Raw genomic sequence first — 24,378 nt, 5'->3', positions numbered from 1 at the left:
GTCACCAGTCCCTTGTTTTACTTTTAACAAAATAAAAACGATTTTGATAAAAAGAAGTGTAATAAGAAAAATACAAGGGAAATTCAATACGAAAAGTCCTTTATGGAATGGCAAAATTCAACAGTTCAAACATATCTTACGAATGCAAAACGTCATATTCTTGAATTGGTAGAGGCATTTCTTCATGTATGTCGTGTTCGATTGAACCTTATTTTATACCTATCTAAACATCTTTCTTTCATGTATGATTCCATTATATTGATTGTGTATAGTATCAGAATCAATTTATTGCACCAACAAATTAAAAATAAGTAAACAAATGTCATACAACACTCGATGTCCATGTTGTGTGAACTGAACTCAGGATCCTGCATTTTTATATCGAAGACTGATGAGATTAAACTTGCAAATACAACCTTAGACATTTAAACGTACTTCATTTTCGTACTTCAAAACACATTCACTTATATTCAAGTATAGTTACGATAGTTGTGTTACTAATCTATTTCAAACAATCTAAATGATAACACCTATGACTTATCCATACTGGTTAATCTGTTTTTATCTAACGTTCGTACCAAAATAAGAGAAAAATACATCAGATTAAAGCAAACAAATACGTTGAATATAAGGTTTATTGCTTTCACGACTTGGTTTAATATTAATGAAGTTGCACACATTTTTTGTAATCACACTTAGGAACTTACTTTTTCCATCATAAGTGCGTATTTCTCGCATATGATTATATACGCGAGCTGCTCTGACACTATTCTCTCCAGATTTATTTACTTTATACATGTCATAACGAATAGTGTTGGTATAATACAAATCGTCTGCATGAACATCAATGCCAATCACCCTAGACCAGGAATACTGAGAACCGTATGCTTGAAATTCGTTAAATTCCATTCCTTCGAACGTTGCACTTCTCACTGTATTTCCAACTGTCCAAAAAATCCTTCTACTCCTGAAATCTGTTAACGGAAAGCTTTTATTTAGGCAATATATTCAAAATGAAGCGAAAAAGCATCCGTTTTAAGGCAAAATGTAATGGAAAAAAAACAGAACTCGAATTAACCAATAGTGTGTTAACATTTAGACAAAAGTATAAATGTACGCGTCTTAAAACATTCAGATTATACAATATATTTACCCAAAACTATACGGGATTTTCTTGTTAACATAGAATCGCTTATAATTGTTGTTTGATCTTGGCCATCTAATGTACATCTGTCAATTGATCCGATTCCATCATCCATGAAATAAATCCTACTACATAATGATATTAAAACATAGGACAATTAAATAGAAATAACAAAGCATCCTATGATAGCAAAACATATTCGTTTTTTTTATATCATGCTCATCCAAAACAACAAAAAAATATTGGTGTATGTTAATTTCGTATACAGATTTAGATCAAATCGGTACAAAAGAAAAAATCATCAGAGTGCATTATAGATATCAAGTGAAAAAAAAATGATTTGATACAAACGCTATGAAACGGTCCACCGAACAAACAGTAGTCCATGCGCAATTTTGCAAACATCTCACACTTAAGCAACACTTTAACCATTCAAGAGTAGGATTGTAGATCTCTTTCTACGAAGTCAAGGTTCATGTGAAGTTAGGATTCCGTAATTGAACAATCAAACCGAAAATAGAACCACATGGTTTAAATGGTAAAAAAAACGTGACGAAAGATGCCAGAGGGACAGTCATACTTTTAAATTGAAAATAAACTGACAACGACATGGCTAAAAATAAAAAGACAAATAGACAAATGATAGTACAGAAAACACAACACATAAAATTTAAGACCGAAGTTGACATGAACCCTAACAAAAACTTGGGGTAATCTCTGGTGCTCTGGACGAGCTCCTGCTCCACATGTGGCATCCGTCGTGTTGTTTATGTGATACAAAATCCGGAAGATAGTCTTATTGGCAGGTCACCTTGTAATAACAACATAAGGAACATATCCGATATCATCTGCGAAACGCTTATTCCATAACTGTCAACCAACTTGTGATGGCATCCGTACAATTTACGAAGGGATTATATTTACTTCACCATTTAATAACAGCTTTTTGGTTAGCATCAATCTTCTATCAAGGAAATGAGAATAGAAAATACAAGCCGGAGAATATCGTATCGAATGGGATATATATATTCTACATGCAGTTGCTGCTGGAATGACGCTACATAGAAAAGGAACTTTCACAATTAGGAAACTAAACTTATTTCTTTTATCGTATTTTTTTATTTCTACCCTAATTGTCAATTTCTAGCTATTATTCAAGATATGAGGCAGACTTAACTGTATCTGAAGAATCCTTTATTTTTAGTTCGCTCGGAATGATTCGTTCTAAATAGTCACCAAATTTTAAATCATTTATTGAGAAACTATCATCAGTATAGCGGAACGAACAGGTAATGATATTGCTAACTTCTTATCTTTCTTCCTTAGAGTTTCCTGAAGGAAGTCGGCCCCATATTATTAAGCAATAAGTCGGTAAGAAGAGGGGCACAATTTGTTCCCCTTAGAATTTCGACAGTCTGTTAAAACACGTCATCCAAACGTAACAAACATGATGTCAATCAATAAATCAAGCATCTTGATAAAATAAGTTTAAGATATTTTTTTGTTTGAATCAGAGTGATTCTAAACAAAGTAGAATTTAAACCTGACCAAGACAAATTATTTTTATCTTCGTCTGCCAATCTTTTAAATGAAACAAAGAAATACCATCTCTTTAGAATTGGCTTTTAGTTTGGAATTTAGAATATGACGATAAAGATAGGTGTTCAAAGGAGTTGTCAAATTTCAAAATTGTATTTTAAATTAAATATACCGTACAATCATATTCCTAAAATCCTATTTTTAACCAGTTTAACAGTTGCATTTGATATTGCAAGCTAGTTTAACTAAAATACAATTTTTATCGTACAATAATAAAATCACAAAAATGCGGTACTCCTAGTTGTTTTAGTTTTCACTATCTTCTTTCATTCATCTGATATTACGGGTTAACTCACACTAATATTAATGCATTGCACTATCCAATCCCTATCAATCTTGACAATACTACAAGTCATACCTTCCATGAAGAGATTTTTTCAGTACAAATTTAGCAATAAATAAAATAAAATTGAGAAAGAAAATGGGAAATAAAGTAAGTTCACTCTTTTGTTCAAATATATTTCATGCCATTTCAATTCGCCTTATTTGAATTAATAATTCAAATATTTACCTGCTTGTTGTATCCAAAGCAATGTTTCCTATTCCAACTGTTCTGTTTAAAACATATGTTATATTTGAACCATCTAGTTCAGAGCGAAGGATTGCGTTGTGGCTGCTGTCCGACCAATATATATGATCCCGATCAGAATCTATGGCTAAACTAAATGGGTGATATAATGATGACGACCTAGGAATAATTTCGTCAACCTTTCTTTCATCCTTGTAACATGGATAACATGTTCTGGAAAAGTAACAATAAGTTGAGAGTAATTGTTTAAAACGGTTGTCTATTCGTAATTGAAATTTTAAGTCTTAGCAACACATTGCAATCATTAAAAGACAAAAACAAAATGCATTAGGGAGTAATTAATATACAAACAAAACAATACGAACAAGTATAGTATAAAGAACTGAATGAATGTATAACAAGAAATATCTTTGTATATCAAATTGATATGAGTACTGTACTGCTATAATAATGTAAATACATGTACCGGTACCCGCAATCGTTCTACTCTGTTATCATTTAGTACAATTTATTGAATATATTCTGAATTTTGGTCAGCAAAGTTTTGAGTTGTATTCATTATTATGAGTTCGGTCATTAGTCATTATAAATGGCCATTAATTTTCAATGCAAACTTTTGAATTGGAAAATATCCATGTATTGCCCTTTTATATAATAAAAAATTCAAAATTGCAGTGGTTTCAATACAGAATAATACATCGAATTTTAGGCATGAATGAACTTCTCTTCCAAAGAAAATTAAAGATACAAATATTTGTAGTTTTGTGTGCGGAGGGGTCGTAACAATAGAAAAAATATTCTGGACGTGTCCATATATATATCAAAACTATGGGAAGACCTTGACTCCTGGATATTTGAGAAGACAGAAAAAGAACTAACTTTAAATATTTATTTGGTTTTATTTGGTATTCTAACAAAAACAGATAAAAATGACATAAAAAATTTAACACTTCTGTTAACAAAATTCTACATTTATAGAAGCAAACTATCTTTGGAACAAACCAATATAAAAGCACTAAAAATATTTAAAAGAAACTTTTCAATAGAAAAAAAAACATATTCTATAAAAATAAATTACTCAGTAGGGCAGAAAACTGTTGGTACCCCTGGACTCCTTTATTTTCATAAAAACAAAAAAAAACAAATAAAATCCACATATAATGTATATATATATTTCATATCCAAACAGCCTCTGTCTTACAATTATTTTCTGCAATGTTTCAAACAACTGTTTCTATCAAATATATCATATATCTTCTGTTTAGTGTATATAACTATTATGCATACAAATGTGTATAACTCAGTATGTTCATGTGCAAATAAAAAAAAAATGATATTTAATTTAAAAAAAATATTTAATTGAATTGTTGAACCTCATTATTTCACAAACAATAAAGTATGGCACAGGCACATATATGCTCAAAAGTTTCTGCAAATTACTGAGGAAAAAACAAAATGCAAGATATGGACAAGGAATAAATACAATGATATTGTTAATTTGATGATTAAAGAACCAAGTAAAGAAGACAAAACTCCTACTTATTACTATCTGCTGACAAAGTAAGTTTTGTTGTTATTGTTTAAATAGTTAAAAGGGTCCTGTCATCTTGATTTTTTTATACAGATCACACTCTTTACATAATTACAAAAAAAATATTATATTGTATATGTAATGACAAATATCTGAACAAATATATATTTTTTTGTGAATAGCAATACTGATATAACTAGATTTACATAAAAACAAAAGTACATGTACCATTTCTACGATTTGCGTCTCCTGGGTAAACTATTTGTGTGCGGCTTTTTTTTTGGGGGGAGGGATTTATTTTTAGCTCTCTGCAGACCTTTCGCTCAGGTTCAAGTTTCTACAAATAAAAAATATGTGCACTTCAAATGTATCCCCTCTTAAAAATGAGTGGTTGGTTCGGGTTGTTGTTGATGGTAAGGATGGGGGTCATTTTGATTGTACCTATCTTGAATCGTTTTATTTGCATTTAAATTGTTGGTAATACCAAAGGATTCAAAATATATTTTGACTATTTTAGGTATGAAATCCTTCAATGTGGAGACATTCAGAAAATTATCTGAACACGCAATTCCTCTGATGATGATATTAAATACTATGCTTGTCTGGAGGACATGTATAACATTGTTTATAAAATCCACATTGCAACAGGGCATGGTGGGCGTGATAAGATGATCAAGGAAGCAAATAGAAATTATGCTAATGTTTCAACAGAGGCTGTGGAACTTTTTAAGGAGTTGTTTGAAGAATGTCAATTAAAGAAGCGTTCAATTCACGTGGACAAACGGATTTAGTTGACATGCAATCATTAAGTTTTGAAGATTTTAAGTACATTATGGTTTACTAAGATCATATGACAAAATTTGTGGTTCTCCGGCCTCTGAAATCAAAACGGGCAGCAGAGGTTGCAATGCAGATTCTTTATATCTTTCTTCTTTTTGGTGCCCCTAACATTTTAAAAAGTGACAATGGGGCTGAATTTACTGCAAGTATTATTTGTCAATTAAAAGATTTATGGCCAGAGTGTAAAATCGTTCATGGGAAGCCAAGACACACTCAAAGTCAAGGAAGTGTCGAACGTGCAAATGCTGATATCAAATATATGACAATTACATGGATGCGGGATAATGGTGTTAAAGATTGGCCTGTTGGGATTAAATTTGTCCAATTTCAAAAAAATCAAAGCTACCACTCTGGCATTAAACGCACACCATGTAAAGCAATGTTTGGAGTAGAGGCAAAGGTTGGCTTAACAACATCCTCCTTGCCAGATGAAATAATTTCGCTCTTAAATACAGAGGATGATCTGAAAGATATTACCAATACATGATTTCGTGACAACGAAGAAGGCATGGAAATCAGTAATATAAATATTCCAATTGATAGCGACGACATGACATGTATTGTTTGTCAAAAGCCAGCGTCAAATGCACATTCATGTTCAAATTGTAAATCAGAACTGCATGTTATTTGTGGTAAAGCAAATGGTGAAGAAGGTTATGGGACATCTGTTGTGTGCTTTTTGTGTTCAAATGAACAAGAAATACAAACCGAAAGAACAAATGCAACTATGTGTACAGAAAAACAGGCAGAACGAATGATCAACAGATCGAATAAAGTTTTAGAGGAGGCTGAAATTGGTTGTAATGTTCTGATACCAATCCCACATGTTGACAGAGGAAAGGGGGACACAAAAAACATTATGGCCATTGTTCATCAAAAGACTGAAAAAGGATATCGCTTGGTTACAAAACAAGAACCCAGTTCGAGGTTGCCGATTCCCTTTTTTTGGTACCTTCAGATGTTTGCACTGAAAATTTTATTTCCTTAAGACGTGCTGTAAAATCAGATTCAATATTTGATGGACAGGGTTTTTTAAAATGTGGATGTTGCGGTAAAAACAGATGTGAAACCAATAGATGTGCATGTAGAAAAGCAGAACAAGAGTGCAATAGTCGGTGCCATCCAAATTTAGTTTGTAAAAATAAATGACTGTTTTTAAATATTGTGCTTGACATTTTAAAATATTGTTTATAGTGCCTAACTTTTTAACATATTGATATATTATTGTAGGTATAATACTAACATAAAACTAACAACTTTAAATATATTTATTTACTAATATTAACGAGGCCGGGATAAGGTACCGGTACTTGATGATTTTAACTAACAAATGTACAGATTTCAATATGATAAATTAAAAAAATATTATGAATTCGGGCGTTTTTGCTTAATAAAACGTACACAAGGTTTGATTACAGAGCTGTGCATAATGAAAATAACGCCATACATTTGTAAACATAGCTAATTTAGTGTATAATATGTATACTAATATTTTTAAAATCTAGCAAGCAAATCGGGCTATTTATCTTGCACACAAGTCCAGCGTTAAAAAAAGGCCAACGTTATTATTATCAAAATTAATAACAAGAGAAAATAGTTTTTTGTTCCAATAGAAGACCCTTTGTTCATTATAGAATAAACATTTTATTTTAGAATATATTTCATGCGTCTCGAAACTTTTCTGGTTTACTTTCATCAGGAATACATGGAACCGTTTACAGTTTTATGACAAAAAGGACCTTCACGGAAAAGAAAAGGGCTTAGAAGAGAGGCAAAAGATACTTAAGGGACATTCAAATTCACAAGATGAAAATAAACTGACAACACAATGGTTAAAATGAAAAATGACCTATAGACAATAATAGTACACAAAACAAAACAAAACACTTAAAACGTTATACTGAACAATACGAACCCCACAAAAAACTTGGAAGATCTCTGTTGCGTTGGAAGGGCAAGCAGCTTTTGCTTTAAATGTGACACCCGTCCAGTTGTTCGTGTTAGAACAAACCAAATAATACGTATAATTATGTAGGTCACATTTAGGGAAGGTGTCTATTATATCGTCTTCTCAAGGTGTTTTTTTTTAAAGAAAGGTATCTCTCAAAGGAGTGGGTCCGGGAAGGGCCGATTTTGGCATCAAATTTCAAGTTCATCTGACGAGATATTTTAGACACTTTTTAAACACTTCAGTGTCTATTTCAGTTGATTCAATAAGTTTATGTGAACGATTTTAACTGATTCACATTACAAATGCTCCGACTCTAGCTTAGTTTTGAAAAATCTGTCAAATGTGCCCAAAAATGTCACTTTTCTGATGGTTTTTATCAAAATTGAAAGTGGACGCATCCGTGTTCATCCTCAACCTTTATATAGGTTATGTATTATAATGAAATACAACTAACACTTCAATATTAAGAATGATCACGAATGCGGCCACTTTCATTTACGACGGAAACCGTCTAAAATTTAACTTAAATGCTAAAATTGTGGAGATGTCAGTAATTTAGCATGACTTAATGATGCTTGTACCAGATTAATAAGCATTGAATTGTCAAAAACAGACCATATTTATGTAACAGAAGCATTCTACTTTGCAATAATTAACTAAAAGTATACATTTTAACAAAATTGTAAAACTGCTATATTTTGGAGCCAAAAAGGGGTCCTACTGAACCTACTCCTTTTTTTAAGAATTCTAATAAACAACACATCATGTTATTTTGTTTGGATATTATTCCTACAAAAGTTTGCACGCAAATTAGTAATTTTTACTTATTTTATGTATTTTTTTTTAAATTCAAATCCAGTTCAATACTAATGATACTTTGATGTACAAAACGTATGCCTGAATAGATATTATTGTAGGAGTTAAAGAACGACATACTATTGCCTCGGTTATCTTCTACTTCCAGCAGTGTCAATATTTCAGCATCCTCATTTTGATAATATACAATCGTACGATATAAAAACTGCTCCACTGTTACATAACCACTAAAGCATTTATAACAGGAGACGCCTACCTGTCGATCGGAATCAACCATTTTAAAGCACATGGCCTTCATAAAACGATCTTTTTGGTTGTTACCTCTCTCAAAAAATTCCAAATACCGAAAATCCAGGGGTTGGGAGGTGATGCGCGTGTTCAGTTTTTGTTTTTAACGTTGCACATGAAGAAACGCGAACATTTGCCCCCTAGTAATTTTATTTTTGCATTTTCTAAGATTAAGTGTTGCTTGAAAGAATGTCAATTATTGAGTCTTTCATGTTGTTCGGCATATTGCAAGGATATGCATATTTACTCAAAAGCTCTGTTTTCACTAAATGGTTAATCATTATGTTACACCTTTCAACAACACGTAATATGTTAGAAATATTAATTAGCGACGTTCTATTACTTGTAAAAATCTGAACATTTTGCATTTAATGTAAAAAAAAAAAAAACAATATCATATTTACAAGGTTAAACAAAATAATCATACTCAAGTTTAATTATGTTACGTTTCCTGAATGTGTGTTTTCGTCTAAAGTACTCATATATATTTGAAATAAAGTTCATGTTATTAAAAGACAACACGATACAGTTATGTTTTCGTGTGAAATTATGCTATTCAGCGAAATAATAGTAGCTGCTGGTTAACTTTTAAGTCTATAATGTTATTATCTGTTCCGTAGTCGGTGCTTTTGTAATAATATGATTTTCAACATATTTTTCGAAAATTTATTGTTTCTAAGCGAAGAAATGTTGCTGAAAAATGCAGCTGATAAATTAGAATATGTCAAGAACCTAAGGTTTAAATTGCAAAGTTGCGACAAAAAGTATGAGACTTCTTTTTCTTTCGATATCTTTTGGTCATATGATTCTTAAATCGTTTTTGATCACATAAATGGCTTTCAAATGTTCGGCTTTGAACTTCCTGATGAAATTTTAAAGTTATTTCAGAACTTCATGCGGGGAAATATTTGAAATATTCTTATGGTCATTTAAAAAATCTAAAGAAATAAACTCTTGAAACATATAGTTTCTACATCGCGGGCATATGTTTGTACTTACCTGTGTATATAACCATAATATGAATCTAACCAATAGATATATGACTTTGTTTGGTGATAGTCTACTTTGACGGTGTCTTGTCCTCCTATCTGTAACCCTACTACAAGTTTAGTAACTGTGGTTTCATTTAGATTTATTAAATACAATCTGTTATAGTCTGCAACTATCAGGTTAGCCCCTGTAATAGCAAGATCAAAATCAATACCTTGTGATGAATTCTCCTGACGCGCGCCTGTGGGCGCAGGAGTTTCTCGCAGTGTTGAAGAACCATATGAGGCTATCAGCTGTTTATTTATCGATTCTTTGACACATTCCCTATTTCTATTCTTAATGTTTTCTTCTTTGAAAACAAACTATCGAAAATATCTAAAACCTTCGATAATATCGAAATTCATGAACAATTCAAATGAACTTGTTTGAACGTGATATGCATTCAATGCAGTTCATTGTTTGCGTTTAAGTTGCTTTCGACCATTCTTTTGTTATTATTTCCTGAAACTTTGTCATGATATGATAAAGGTGGAATAAGATTGCAATTTTTATGTGACCAACACCCTGCAGTTTTTTTTTTTGTTTTTTTTTTTGTTATCAAATATGTTTTGATTTTTCGAAAAGCTGAGGATGTTCTTACCCCAGACATATATTACCTTAGCCGTATTTGGCACAATTTTTTTGAATTTGGATCCTCATTGCCTTCAACTTTGAACTTGTTTGTATGAATGTTTTGATATGAGCGTCACTGATGAGTCTTATGTAGACGAAATGCGCGCCTGGCGTACCAAATTATAATCCTGGTACCTTTGATAACCTTTGACAACTTGGGTTGTATGTGTGACTATGCTTTTCATAATAAGTATATCTCACTTTAAATTATAATAAAATTGAGAATAGAGTTCACCTACTGGTTTTAAATCTTTATTTAAATCTATAAACTGATGTAACAAAAGTTTTGACAAAATTAAAAACACGGTATATTTGTTAATCTATTTATAGACAAATAATACTTTATGTGTGGTTATAGTGGATTTTTTTTATTTAATATGGAGTGTTTAAACTCAAACATTTCGCACATAAAAACACAATGTATATAAGAACATTCGAAGTTGTATGACTAGGTCATCTCAATGGTTAATTAAATGACGTATTGACTCAAATTCACACGAAATTATATTTCATATTATCCAGTCACTGCATCGTAAACTGGTATTATATACTTTTTATTATTTGGATAGACATTTTAGAATGTAATAATCAATAAAACAGATTATGCCCCTTTAAACCTTTAAATGTATATACATCAGAAATATGTACTGGAATGAAAATAGAATATTAAATCCACATATATTGTCATGCGATTTGAATTGAATTTAACTAATGTTTATTTCACACAAAGTCTACCTTGAAGTGACAGCGATTTGTTTAAATAAAATGTGTTAAATGCAACCAAATAATAAGGACTGTGCACTGCCCGTCTTCAACGTTTTTTTTTCATTTCAACGTAACCTTAAATTCTATTTACTAAAAAGGCATAAGTCTAAAAAACGACAATGCCACAATGAACGTACTATAGCGACTAAAACTACAAACCAAAACAGTATAAAAAGTAAAACAATTATCTGAGGTTAACTTTATCGTTACGTTGAGGCCGTTTAACTAACAGTTCTTATAATGATTAGTAAGCCTAATTGTTGCATTGTAAATTGTTCATATTGTCATTTAAAAATATAATTTTATGAATATAAACATTATTTGACATTATTACAATTTACAAGAAATAACAGGCATCTCTTTCCAAATTTCAATTGTCTGACTATACACTTCAAAAATGTATGACTGGTAATTTGACATTATATCTAAGTTTTTATTAATTTGTATAAACCTATCTAAATTTGCCGCTATCACATGTTATAATTACAATGTATGGGGTGAATGCTTATATAAACAGTCCTTCATATTTGGTTGCATTTAACACATTTGATTTAAACAAATTGTTGTTTTTTCAAGGTCGACTTTGTGTGATATAAACATTAGTTAAATTCAATTAAAATCGCATGACAATAAAGTGGTTTTGATATTCTATTTTCATTCCAATACATGTAAGTATTCTCATATTTCTGATGAATAATCAGTTATAGTTTCAAAAGGGCATTATCTGTCTCATTCATTGTAATATTCTAAACTGTAAATCCAAATAATAAAAAGTATATAATAACAATTTACGATGCTATGACTTGGTAATATGAAATAGAATTTCGTGTGTATTTGAGTCAATACGTCATCTAATTAAGCATTGAGATGAACTTCGAAAACAGCTATCAATAGATATCGAACACGTGCAATTTGATATAACCAGGTCTGGTTGAATTTCTATCATAAATTAACAAATATGTTCATCTTCGTATCAAACGATATAAGTATGAGTTTTTGTCTGGCAAATAGTCTATATGTAAATCTCCCAATTGTCTACCATTTCAAAAAGCACTAACCTCCTTCAATTACCGATTTGAATAAAATTATGTCAAACTTCATGAAACCTGACTAAAGTGATGATTCTGGTATATCTGAAGTTTCTTGTATGTAACCATCAACTGAAACTACCTAACCTAGTATTAGCTAGCTTATTTTTAAATTGCTTTCCAAACAATGTATTTTATTTAACGGCATACATGTAAAGTATAAACAAGTATGATTGTGAGCGTACGGTTAATCTATAAAATTTACATGCGAAATACGTTGATCTTTTGAAACCATATGTCTTCTAGTCATTAGATAAAGCAAACACTATTATTATACTTTTTGATATATCATAACCTTGTACGGCGTATGTTCTTGTTAATAATGACAAACATAGACAAAATAATTCAATATAGCCTCGGTCACACCTTACCGGAAAGCTCGAACGGACGCCTAACGGATATAAAATAAGTTATCCGTTGACAAAATTTTTATCCGTTGGGAGTCCGTTGGTGTACTAACGGATATATAACGAATGCCTAACGGACACACAACGGACATTGAACGTCTGTGAAACGGATACGTTCCGAACAGAACGGACGTCGAGCGTACATCCAACGGACGAGTACCTGATAAAACGGACAACTAACGGACGCGTAACGGATAAAATGGATGAACAAAATAATCTGAAAATTAAAGGCAATAAACCATTTATAAATTAAAGGCAATAAACCATTTATAAATTAAAGGCAATAAACCATGAGAAATTTCAATTGCAGTTGTCAGTTTAACATCCGGTAGGCATCCGTTTTATCCGTTATCCTTCCGTTAATGTCCGTTAGGCGGCGGTTGGGCGTCCGGTAGACGTCCGTTGGTGAATTGGTCTACCGGATCTCCAACGGATACATAACGGACACGTACCGGATACAAAATGGACGCCTAACGGATGTTCAACGGACCTTTTTGTCCGTTGGATGTCCGTTCAAAGTTTTGAACATGCTCAAAATTTTCCACCGGACAGAACGGACGTCAACGGATAAAACGGACTCATAAAGGACATGCAATGGATATGGACGGACGCCTAACGGATAAGAACGAACGTCTAACGGACATGAACGGATTGAAAAGAAGTTATCCGTTAGGCGTCCGTTCGAGTTATCCCGTAAGGTGTGACCGAGGCTTATGTAATGGCAAAATAAAGTTTAAAAAAATAAAAGGATATTACAATCCTTTCTTCAACTAAAACAGACATTACATATACGATGCAAAGACGAAAATACAAATTGAAAGAAAAGATCATACTTTGCTTCTAAAAAAAGTAATGACCAACATACTTGTAGATACGGGTATCTTGATTCAGGAGGGAATAATTCATATTTTGTAAATTCAAGATAGATTTGTTTTATAACTCCGTCCCAATCACCGTATGCGACATACCGAACTAGGCTTATTACCGGTTTGGTACTTAGATGAACTATATGACGGGTGCTCCTTCTGGAAAACCTAAGATCACAAAAAAAAATTGTGAGGCTCATGTCTTTTGTTTTCTATGTTGAGTTTTATATGCTTTAGTTTGTGAGCTTTCATGTATGAATTTGAAAATATGTAAACTCAAAGAGAGGTTAAAGATACCAGAGGGACAGTCAAACTTATAGAACGAAACAAAATGACAAAACCATTGCTAAAATAAAAAAAACAGACAAATAATAGTAAAAATAATACAACATTAACAAATAAAGACTAAGCAAACACTAAGCCCACCAAAAACTAGGGGTGGCCTTAGGTGCTCCGGAAGGGTGAGCAGATCCGGCACCACATGTGTCACCCGTGATGGCGCCCGTGAAATTTACGAAGAGATGATTTCAACTTCACCATTTTGAACTCTTGGTTTAACAGATTCCGTGTGTGTAACAACACCCTATCGTGATAGGAAATACAAGCACGGGAAGATCATAACATTTTGGAGATACATACTCCGCATGCAGCGCAGCTGGAATGTTGATACTAAGAAATAGAAAGTTTACAATAGGGATTTTGAAATCATCTTTTTGGTCATTAACTTTTTTTTTCAAACGACCCGCTTGTCAATGTCTAGATGTAAGTCAAGATATGAGGCCGTCTTTTGTTGTAACTTGTATCTTTAGTTCGATGGGATAGATGCGTTCAACATAGTCACCAAAATTTGAATTACTTATTGAGAGAACATCATCGATGTAGCGGACAATAAAGTAAATGACTATTGCGAACTTTTATCTGTCTTCCAAAAAAGTTCCTGTACGACGTCAGCCTCGTATTAATAAAGAAACCAGTCGGCAAGAAGAGGGGCAAAAGTAGTTCCCATTGGAATACCAAGAGTCTGTCAGTTCCAGAGATTTTTTTTGTTTAAATCAGAGTGGTTCTTACAAAGGAGGATTTGTCCCTCCTAAGATACGTGTGTCTACGTTGGCCATTCTTTTTATGAAACAAATTAATACTAACTTTTTTAATTTGTCCTTTAGTTTGAAATAGGGAATACTTGTGTATTGATAAAAAAAACTAAAGTAAGATTTTTATTTTTGTTCAATCAATAATGAAAGTAAAGCAGTGAAATAATTATTCACTTTTAGAAGCCAAAATGGTTAAATTTTGTAAAATTTAACGAAGAAATATTGATAATTACTTATTTACTTGCAAGTGAATAAGTCGACCTCGTTAAATTCGTATTCATATAAACTTAAATTCATCTCCTTGCTAGAGATTGACAACGCATGCATTGTACGTGTACTGGCTATTAAAAGAAAAAGAATGTCATCAATGAAAGTGAAACTACGGTAAATCATTTGATAACTGATTCGATCCATATAAAATTATTCTTATAAGGTTAGAACAATGAGAAACATATAATATATTTTTATTCTAGAAAATAAACTCAAACAGACCTACAAAAATCTTATTGCAAGTGTTGGTTTAATCTATTCATATCGCTTATATGGTCATCTATGATCAAATCGATAGTTCTTTAGATAGCGTCTGGAATAAAATACAAACCAAACGAACCTACATATAATCTATGCCATGCTCTGTTAACTGTTTATTTCAGACTTTGGAAGCTTGGATAAATGTTTTACATTGTTATAAATCAAATATAAGAATTTGATTCAAATCGGTGACCATGAATTTGACAGCTAATGCCCCTTTAAAACTTATACAGTATTGTCGCTTTTGTGGGTAAAAATAAACATTTGAGACAGAGCTTCGATACCGTCCAATTCATTTTGATATAAGTTTAGAATAAATGAGCGGTTAATAACATATTTTTATACTTTAATCTATTTTTCAGTTAATGTTGTCAAAGTGCATTTACTACAAGTAAAAATGTTTCAATCTTATTTTAAAGTGATGTATCAACCCTAATTATTTGATAGTATTCTTTCTCAATACACAAATTCGAAAAAATATCCATTTTCATTTGATTCTTTTTGCGTGTAAAGTATTCTTCACATATATTATAATTGCTTACCGGGCGAATATGTACCACATGTTGGCGGAGAACTACAACCATTTGGATTCCAGCAGCAGTGCATGTACTGTTGTCCGTTCACAAACTTCAAGAAAAACATTTGCAAAATAAATATTTGCTGAATTGCTTTCATGACCATGATTACTTAAGGTCCAAACCTTTTTTCACAAATTCTGTCGTCACCTTACTAAATGTTTTGTAGAAATGGTTATGTATTCTAATATAGTAATCGTGGTAGCCTTACACTAAAGTGTGGATGTCGTCTCTTTAAATGTTCTTTTATACTATACACTGAGGGGGTTTTTATGCACTACTTGTCATATATACTCCTCAGCATAATTGGTTGCTTAAATAACGTACAATGAGAATGCCAAGTTACATTTTTTTCAATTGATTGAATTCATAAGAGCCTTAATATGTAACAAAAAAATATTAAAACGTTCTTTATACTTAACGGTCTATATTTGTACGTGTATTTATTTTGGGCAAATTGTTTTCATCACGAATTTTAACTCGTCGACACCTTTCCTGTAGGGAGTGATAAATTAAACAACACTTACCCAGCCCAGAAGTCAGCACTTTGGTGTGCCCATGAATATCACTGAAATGGTCATTTTTATTCATTACCCTGTTTACTTAAGTACTCCTTTTAAAAGTATAACTTAAGTTTTCTATTTACTATCCAAGGTATAGATGACCTTAGCCGTATTTGACACAATGTTTTGGATTTTTTGGTCATCAATTCTCTTCAACTTGGTATTTGTTAGCGTTTTAGCTATTTTGATCTGAGCGTCACTGATGCATTTGTGATGAATCTTATGTAGACGAAACACGCGTCTTGCGTATAAAATTAAAAGCCCGGTACCTTTGACAACTATTAACTGTTATATTGATGATATTTTTTAGTTAAATAATCAAACATTTTCTAAATATACTGCCGACATTTACCCACAGGATCTAACTTTAAAAATATAAAAAATAAAATGATAATAACTGACTAGATTTAGATATGTTGGTTTTACATGGGAAACTGCACACTTATAAAATTTACGACAAAAAAGGACGGGTTTTCGTTCTTTGTTGTTCATATTCCTTTTTTGGAGGGTATGTTCCTTTGGCACCATGTTACGGTGTTTGTAGTTCACAACTAGCTCGCTACGCCCGTGTCTGTTGTGACGTTTTTGATTTTAACGACCGTAATCTATACTGAGCCAAAAAAGTTTAGCAACACTTTTTTTTCAATTTTTCTTTTGTTGTTTCTGCAATATTTTTTCTTAAACATCATTGATATAATCCTTAGTTTCACCTGTAATATTTAACAGTCTTACTTTTTTTCTGGATGATTGATTTCGCGCCATTTTAGCTCTCCACGTGTAATTTGTGTTTAACCTTCTGTACCTGTACTTTTAAAACACAATTTTAAAAAATCACTAACGGTCAGAAACACACCATTGGTAAGAAACACAAAAAAGTTTGAAAAATTATCATCAAGGGAGGAGCTCTACTTTCGCTTTACATCAACACGTAACAATTTTTTCCGGCCACACGAGTAGTGCATTGTCTTAGGGCAGCTGCTGGTGTGCCTTCCAATCCTTGATTAATACACTTAGGGTATGGCCGAGAAATTGATTTTGAATAACACTATACTCATTTCTGCATTTTGACCCTCCCGCGCTCCATACAAAGATAATCCTAATGAATGTGGGTGATAAACATCCATGCTGCTTCTGACATGTCATAATTTCATTTTGTTTATTATTAAAATCATATATTGTTACAATTTTGAAATTAAATAAAATTTCATATTTTTGTTGCTAAACTTTTTTGGCTCAGTATATGTATTACTGTTAAAATATTAAGCCAGGGATTTTGTTACCACAAATTACTCAAAACCTTTACTAAATTCTTCCATATATATAAAGATTTGGTTTTGAAGTTTGGTTGTACCTGACGAAAACTCATTTCAAACGGAATAGCACATCCTCATGTTTTTACATGTCCAGAAATTTAAACTTATCAATCCGTGAAATAAACCAATTCAGCACTGTAATTCAATCATTGCATATTGTTTTTATTGTTATTACATTTGATTTTATTATCAGCAAATTAGAGTAAACTAAATATTATTGGTATATGCATGTACACATTCATAGATGTACAGTCTGTCGATACCCGTATCTGGGCATTGCACTGATAAAATAAAACAAGTCTAAACTTTTAAAACTTTTTAAAATACTGCCATTCGTTTATTTATTGCAATTCCTTTTTTTTATTGTTGTCATTGTGTGCAATGATTAATTAATTACCTATCCTTAAATTGAAGTTAGTAAAGTGACACTTTAAAAATATATGTTCCTCCTTACTGAAATATATGCCCTGCCTACACGACAAAAAAGAGGGACCAAAGATACTAAAGGGACAGTCAAACTCATAAACCGAAAACTTACAACGCCATGGCTAAAAATGCAAAAGACCAACAATAGAACACATGACACGACATAGAAAACTAAATAATAAGCAACACCATCCCCACCAAAAACTAGGGATGATCTGAATAAACTGCAAAAAAGAAGGTAAATTGTGTCGATCTGTATTCAATCTTATATAATTCCATAGCCAGAAACAAGTTTTACTGTTTTTTTATGAAAGGCATTTATATTTATATGTATATGTATCATGTGTATAGAAACAGTATATTTGTATTTCTTAAGTGGAAATTTTGCGTACACTTATTACTTGTAGTTGTAATATTTGGGTGAAATAAATCTGAAAATAGCACCTCATTAGTTTCATTCGTCCACTTTTTTTGTATTTAAGTTATTAGGAAAGCTCACAAACGAATATATCAAACCAGGCCAGTGATGTATAAAAACCAGAACATGCCACGACAACTATGATAAAAACAGACCAAAATCAATCTAACACGTCAATTTTCCTTGGTTTTTTTTTTTAACAATTTCTCGATGAAGAAACGATTAATTTATGTATGATATGTAATCTTTTGTGAACATATTGATTTAAGGACTATCTCTAATTTGTTGGGATTTGTTGGTTATTTAGAGATTATTCCTTTTCACATTAAAAACTATTAAAACCAATTTAAAATCAGATAAATATCAGCGTTATGTGAAGTTGAATTTTCAACAATATTGAATGAATCTTTATTGCAAAGCATAGACATGCTATGGCAAAATTAACAACATATATTACATAATATAAAACATGAAGACAACAGAGAACAATTATAGTATGATACAATGACATATAAATTAAGTTATGAGACTATAGAAGATCGAATGTTCCATGCAGCTTTTACATAATTACATAATTTGATCGTAAGAGACTTACTAGAAGCTTGTAGTAAATTTAATAGTTTGGTATTATTAGGCCAATGACAATAGTACTTTGGTAAAAATTGTGTTCGTACAGATCTATAAGATGGACACACAAGAACAAAATGGTACTCATCTTCAATAACACCCATTTTACAATATTCACATAAACGATTTTCTCTAGGAATATTATTATAACGGCCAACTTCAATATTTAACTTTAATGTTCCACTACATTAACAGATTAACATTATTGCTATAAGACAGATATTTTTCAATATAAAAAGTTAATTTAAATGTACTATAAACTATCACTACATTCTTGAATAGAAGTTGACCAATTCTGCAAGTATTGATTTTTAATACGAGTTTTAATGTTATTTATACAAATTGTGCTCGCATCTTGGTTTAGCCATAAATAATTTAAACCAAGATCATATAACATATCACGAATATTTGAGGCCCAGTTTACATAACCATTGATAGCATCGTCATACAAGAGTTTGTACACATCATATACAACTTTTGGTTCATTTTGTAATAATATGTAACCAATATTTCAATATATTTTGTTTTCTAACAATAAAAAGAGGTAAATGGCCAAGTTCGCCGTATAAAAAGCATGTTGGTACATTTCTACCCAATTTTAATATAAATCTACAAAAACGATTATGGATAAGTTCGATATCTTTAGCACGATGGAAACCCCATATTTCAGATGCATAGCCTAAAATAGATCCGACCATACTGTCGAAAAGAAACATCAGTTCTTCTGGAGTGATGAAGAATTGTTTGAGAGAGTTCATTAAAGATGACATGGCTCTAGATCCTTGTTGTGCTAAACGTTTCTGAGTATGTACAAACTTTCCGTTGTAATGTAATAATACACCAAGATACACATATGAATTTACAACTTGCAGTTTCTTATTATCATAGAAAAAAATAGTGTCTACTGGTCTAAATCCATTTCTAAATACCACTACTTTGGTTTTATCAGCATAGACTTCGATATTCCATTTATTGCAGTAAAGTAAAAGTTTATCAAGTAAGTGATGCAGAACAGTCGGTGTTTTTCCAAATAAAACGGTGTCGTCAGCAAAAAGTATAAGATATATAAGGACTCCATTCAAAGATATGACATCTTCGTTTACATCGGTGGAGATATCTTGAATAATGTCATTTATAAAGAATAAGAAAAGTAACGGAGATAAGGGCTCGCCTTGTTTTACGCCAATATGATTGTCAAAAGCCTCTGATATTACTCCACCAGACCGCACACGTAAACGCACAGATGAATAAATAGAATTCACCATTGATACGAATTTACTGCTAACTCCAGATTTGAGAAGTTTGTGTATCAAAATTCGTCTGTCCACCTTATCAAACGCCCTTCGGAAATTAACGAAACCACAATATAATTTTAATTTATGTTGAAGAGTATGTGTAATAATTCCATGCAGAGTAAATATAGCATCAACAGTCGAACGTCCTGGTTGGAATCCAAATTGATTGTCTATTATATGATTTTCGTCCTGAGACCACGACAACAAACGGTCAGTTAGAATGCTAGTAAACAACTTCGACAGGATGCTCACTAATATTATAGGTCTATAGTTAATCGGATTTGTAAGATCACCACTTTTGGGAACAGGAATAACAAGGCATTCAGTCCAATTTTCTGGATATATTCCGATAGCAAAGATGGAGTTGAATAAACTTTTTAAGATAGGTGCGAAAAAAGAAGGACATGACGAAAACATCTCACCTACAATTTCATCGTTACCAGCACTTTTACCAGATTTGAGTCTCTTTAGTGCTTTGAAAATTTCGTCTTCCGAAATGTCTGTATCTAGTAATTCTATTTTTACACTATCAAAATAACTGTTATTTAAAAGATCTAACACTGCATCAGATAGCTCGGGTGGGTTCATACCAAGAACATTTCAAAATAATTTAACATTTCTTCGTTGTCCACTACACACTTTGATTTATTTTTTGGCTTTACGGTTGACCAAAATTTCTTCGGATTGGTTTTTGCAATACTGCAAAGTTCCAGACCATTTTTCATCTTATAGTTGAATTGGGCTTTTCGCTTTACTTTATTATAATCATTTCTAGCAATCACGAATTCACTCCTGTTTGAATCTGTTTGGTGACGTTGAAAAAGGTTTCTCATGACATGAAATCTTTTTCGGGCGTTTTTGCAATTGACATCGAACCATTCATTATTCGGACGATTTTTACGATCTATGTTTTTATGGGTAGAAAAAAACACAATTAGGTTGTCATAATTTAACGGTCTACACAAGACCCGGGTATTTTATAATTATTAATTATCAATGGAGAATAAAAATAATATTTGTTCTTCTGTCCAATCAAAACTTTTTTTTTTTTTTTAACAACAAATATAGTCTTTATTCTAAAGATATCTTGTTACAATTATACTTCACTGTCCAAGTGCCAGTGGAGTATTCCTGTGAAAAAACTTCTGAGTTGCCAGGAACATACTCAGAATATAATAAACAATATTACATAAACTATTACAATATTTTCAACTTATTCTATTAAATCAATTTCTTCAAATTTATGAAAAATACATTTTGAGAAATTATTTTGCTTTCCTTCATAACCCTTCTTAATTCATTTATAAAGAATTCATACACATCTATATATTTCAATTTTTGCTCTGAAACATAGTATGACTTGAAAATGCAAAAACCTAAAACTGTCAAAAAATAGTTAAAACCATAATAACCTTTATCTGATATTTTGTATCCAAATACTAATTGTTTAACTGATATCTTATTTTTTTTAATTACAGTTTACAAAAGATTTTACAACAGTTTTTATTAATTGAATTAATAACAAAGATTCAATGAAATGCTTTGAATTAGATTTAAGACGCATGACTTTATAAAACGTGACTCAACTAGGAAGTATTGATACGAAACATTTAAGCCAATGAGAAATAATGTCGTTAACGACAGCAATAGTTATTTATGAATTATTTGGTATTATTCAAAATATAACATATATTGATAACCTTCTCTGATTACACTTTTGAATAAATCTTCAAAACAGTATTTGCACATAGCAGTCATTTAAACATCATTGAGAAATCTATATGTATATATAATCAAAAGATTTAAAAACCATTATAAACATAGTTATCATTCAAAAAAATATTTTTACAATAATAACGTGACAATCCAAGACTATAATCTACTAAACCTACATGAACATTTTTCACAATAATACTAAAATTTATTATTACAAACAATAAAAGTTGTGAATTAAATGCAAGCTTATGTCGAATATAGTACATGTCACAGTATTCATCTGTCCATCTGTTATAACTTTTTTTATATTACCCACGAAAACTACATAAAGGACAAGACTTGAAATGCAGACATTATAGTATTTATAGCTGATAATGATGTGTAGGCTTTGCTAATTGTTGAAGGCCGTACGGTGAATTAAAATTGTTGATTTCTGTGTCACTTTTGTCTCTTGTGGACAGTTGTCTCATTAGCAATCATACCACATCTTCTTGTTATATGATACATAGACCAAGAAGGTAAAGGTAAACATATATTATACTTCAATAATTTTGTTTCAGTAAAGGCATCGGTCTGTAATAAAATTCATGAATTCAAATTTTTTATTAATTTGATTGTATGGTCTCTAAAACAAAGTATAAGTATTGATATCAAAATAATGTGTTTTTCCTTTTAATGTTTTCTTTTCAATGAGGATGAATGTAGCCATTGACTGTTATGCTGAAGTAGCTTTCTATGTAGCCTTGTAATAACGCAAAAATTGCACCACCCTCCTGTGTTTTCATTTAGCATGATGTACTTTTTGGTTTCACTTTTTATACGTTACATGCAATGTGACAGATAATTGTATCTACACCAAACACTGTGAAATTAAAGTTTAGCAGTATATTCAGTACGTGAAATTATTTTTTGTTTTGATTTATCCAACTGCAGGTTGTCTTGCTGAAATGTTAGAGTCATGTCACCGTTACTTGTACAGTATTATAGAAAAGAAGATGATTTAAGGCAGTTAAATTCCAATAAAGTCAAAAACAAATGTCCTTTATAAAAGAAAATAGTAGCTTGAGAGTTATTTGGTCCAATTCAAAAATAAATATATTGATAGAATACTCTGATTACACTGTTGATATTATAGTTTGTCTAACAAAGCTGTCATTAACATCATTGAAATGAATAAATGCATAAAACATGTATTAATTCTGAAAAGATTTAAAAATTACTAAATTGTTCACAATATTACAAGTGTTATGCACAAAATTAAGTAGAAATAAAAAAACTACTGTTTTGGTAATGAACTATTATAATTAGTTTGATTGGTTAACGACGGTCTCAAAGATTGTGTGATAATGAACTTTTGACGAGGTCAAATTGTTATATGTTGAGATACTATTTGTTGACCGAGAACGAAATTAGAGTGTTAATACAACATTAAAGGTCCATATATAACGCATTGCCTGAGTGAGAGAAAAGAATATACAACCAGTGATATGATATATATATATATATATATATAAAGTCACATACTGGGGATTAACATCTACAACATTGGACTTTTCAAATACAACCTTGAACTTGTGATCAACAGTGATAGGCTTAACATTTTCGGCACGATTTTAAAGCATCATCCTCATTCAAGACCCAGTTTATAACTTGAACAAAAAACGAAAACATTTCATCAAAACTGTTACTTTAATTAATTTACAGATAAATAATTTTGAACCTTAAAGCGCCTATACGAATGTACTAAATGTCTATAGTAACTTTATCTACATTTACATATTTTGGCCTCGAGCATCACTGAAGACACATTGTTGTCGAAATGCGCATCTGGTGCAGAAAATTGATACCGTTAATGTTATTCATCTAGGAAGTATATGTAAATAATTGTTTATGTTATATTGATAAAATGTGTATTGATAAATGAATTGATGACTCAGGATGATTGCGTCGAATTCAAGCACAATAGAACTATTGAAATTGTTTTGGCAAGAAGTCGGATTTTTTAATAATTAAACAAAACAAAATACCGTTAAAAAGAGAATGACTAAATATGTCTAGATTTGATATTTTAAATCCAGGAGGTTGCGTAATAAAGCAAAACGATCGTGAGGCAAATGATATAAATATAAAATAAGAACCAACATGTAGTATAATTGGCAATGAGACAAAATGACGTAGAATTTAACAATTATAGGTTTTTGTATGAGCTTAAATTACGAGAAAAACCCATACCGTATCTCTTGATTTGTTATTTATGAAATTATAACTAGGAACAATTGCTAATAAACTATTATCTCTCTGTTATAAGATAATGTAGAATACAAGACGAAACGCGCG

At 31.3% G+C, this 24,378-nt stretch overlaps 1 protein-coding gene across 1 annotated transcript in view; it reads right to left on the bottom strand.

The window, feature by feature from the left end:
- LOC134722722 (uncharacterized) overlaps positions 1-24,378 on the bottom strand; it is a 43,931-nt gene that overhangs the window by 7,599 nt on the left and 11,954 nt on the right. Inside the window, exons 5-8 of the mRNA XM_063586344.1 lie at positions 9,698-9,875; positions 3,255-3,485; positions 1,154-1,272; positions 708-974 (exon numbers count right to left, since the gene is read on the bottom strand). Of these exons, the coding sequence (XP_063442414.1) occupies positions 708-974; positions 1,154-1,272; positions 3,255-3,485; positions 9,698-9,875 (795 nt within the window). The remainder of the gene's footprint in view (positions 1-707; positions 975-1,153; positions 1,273-3,254; positions 3,486-9,697; positions 9,876-24,378) is intronic.

The sequence above is a fragment of the Mytilus trossulus genome, chromosome 6, assembly GCF_036588685.1.
Source record: "Mytilus trossulus isolate FHL-02 chromosome 6, PNRI_Mtr1.1.1.hap1, whole genome shotgun sequence".
NCBI classification, from domain to species: Eukaryota; Metazoa; Mollusca; class Bivalvia; order Mytilida; family Mytilidae; genus Mytilus; species Mytilus trossulus.
Note: the sequence above shows the minus strand (reverse complement) of the source record. Positions and strands in the feature narration are given on the sequence as shown.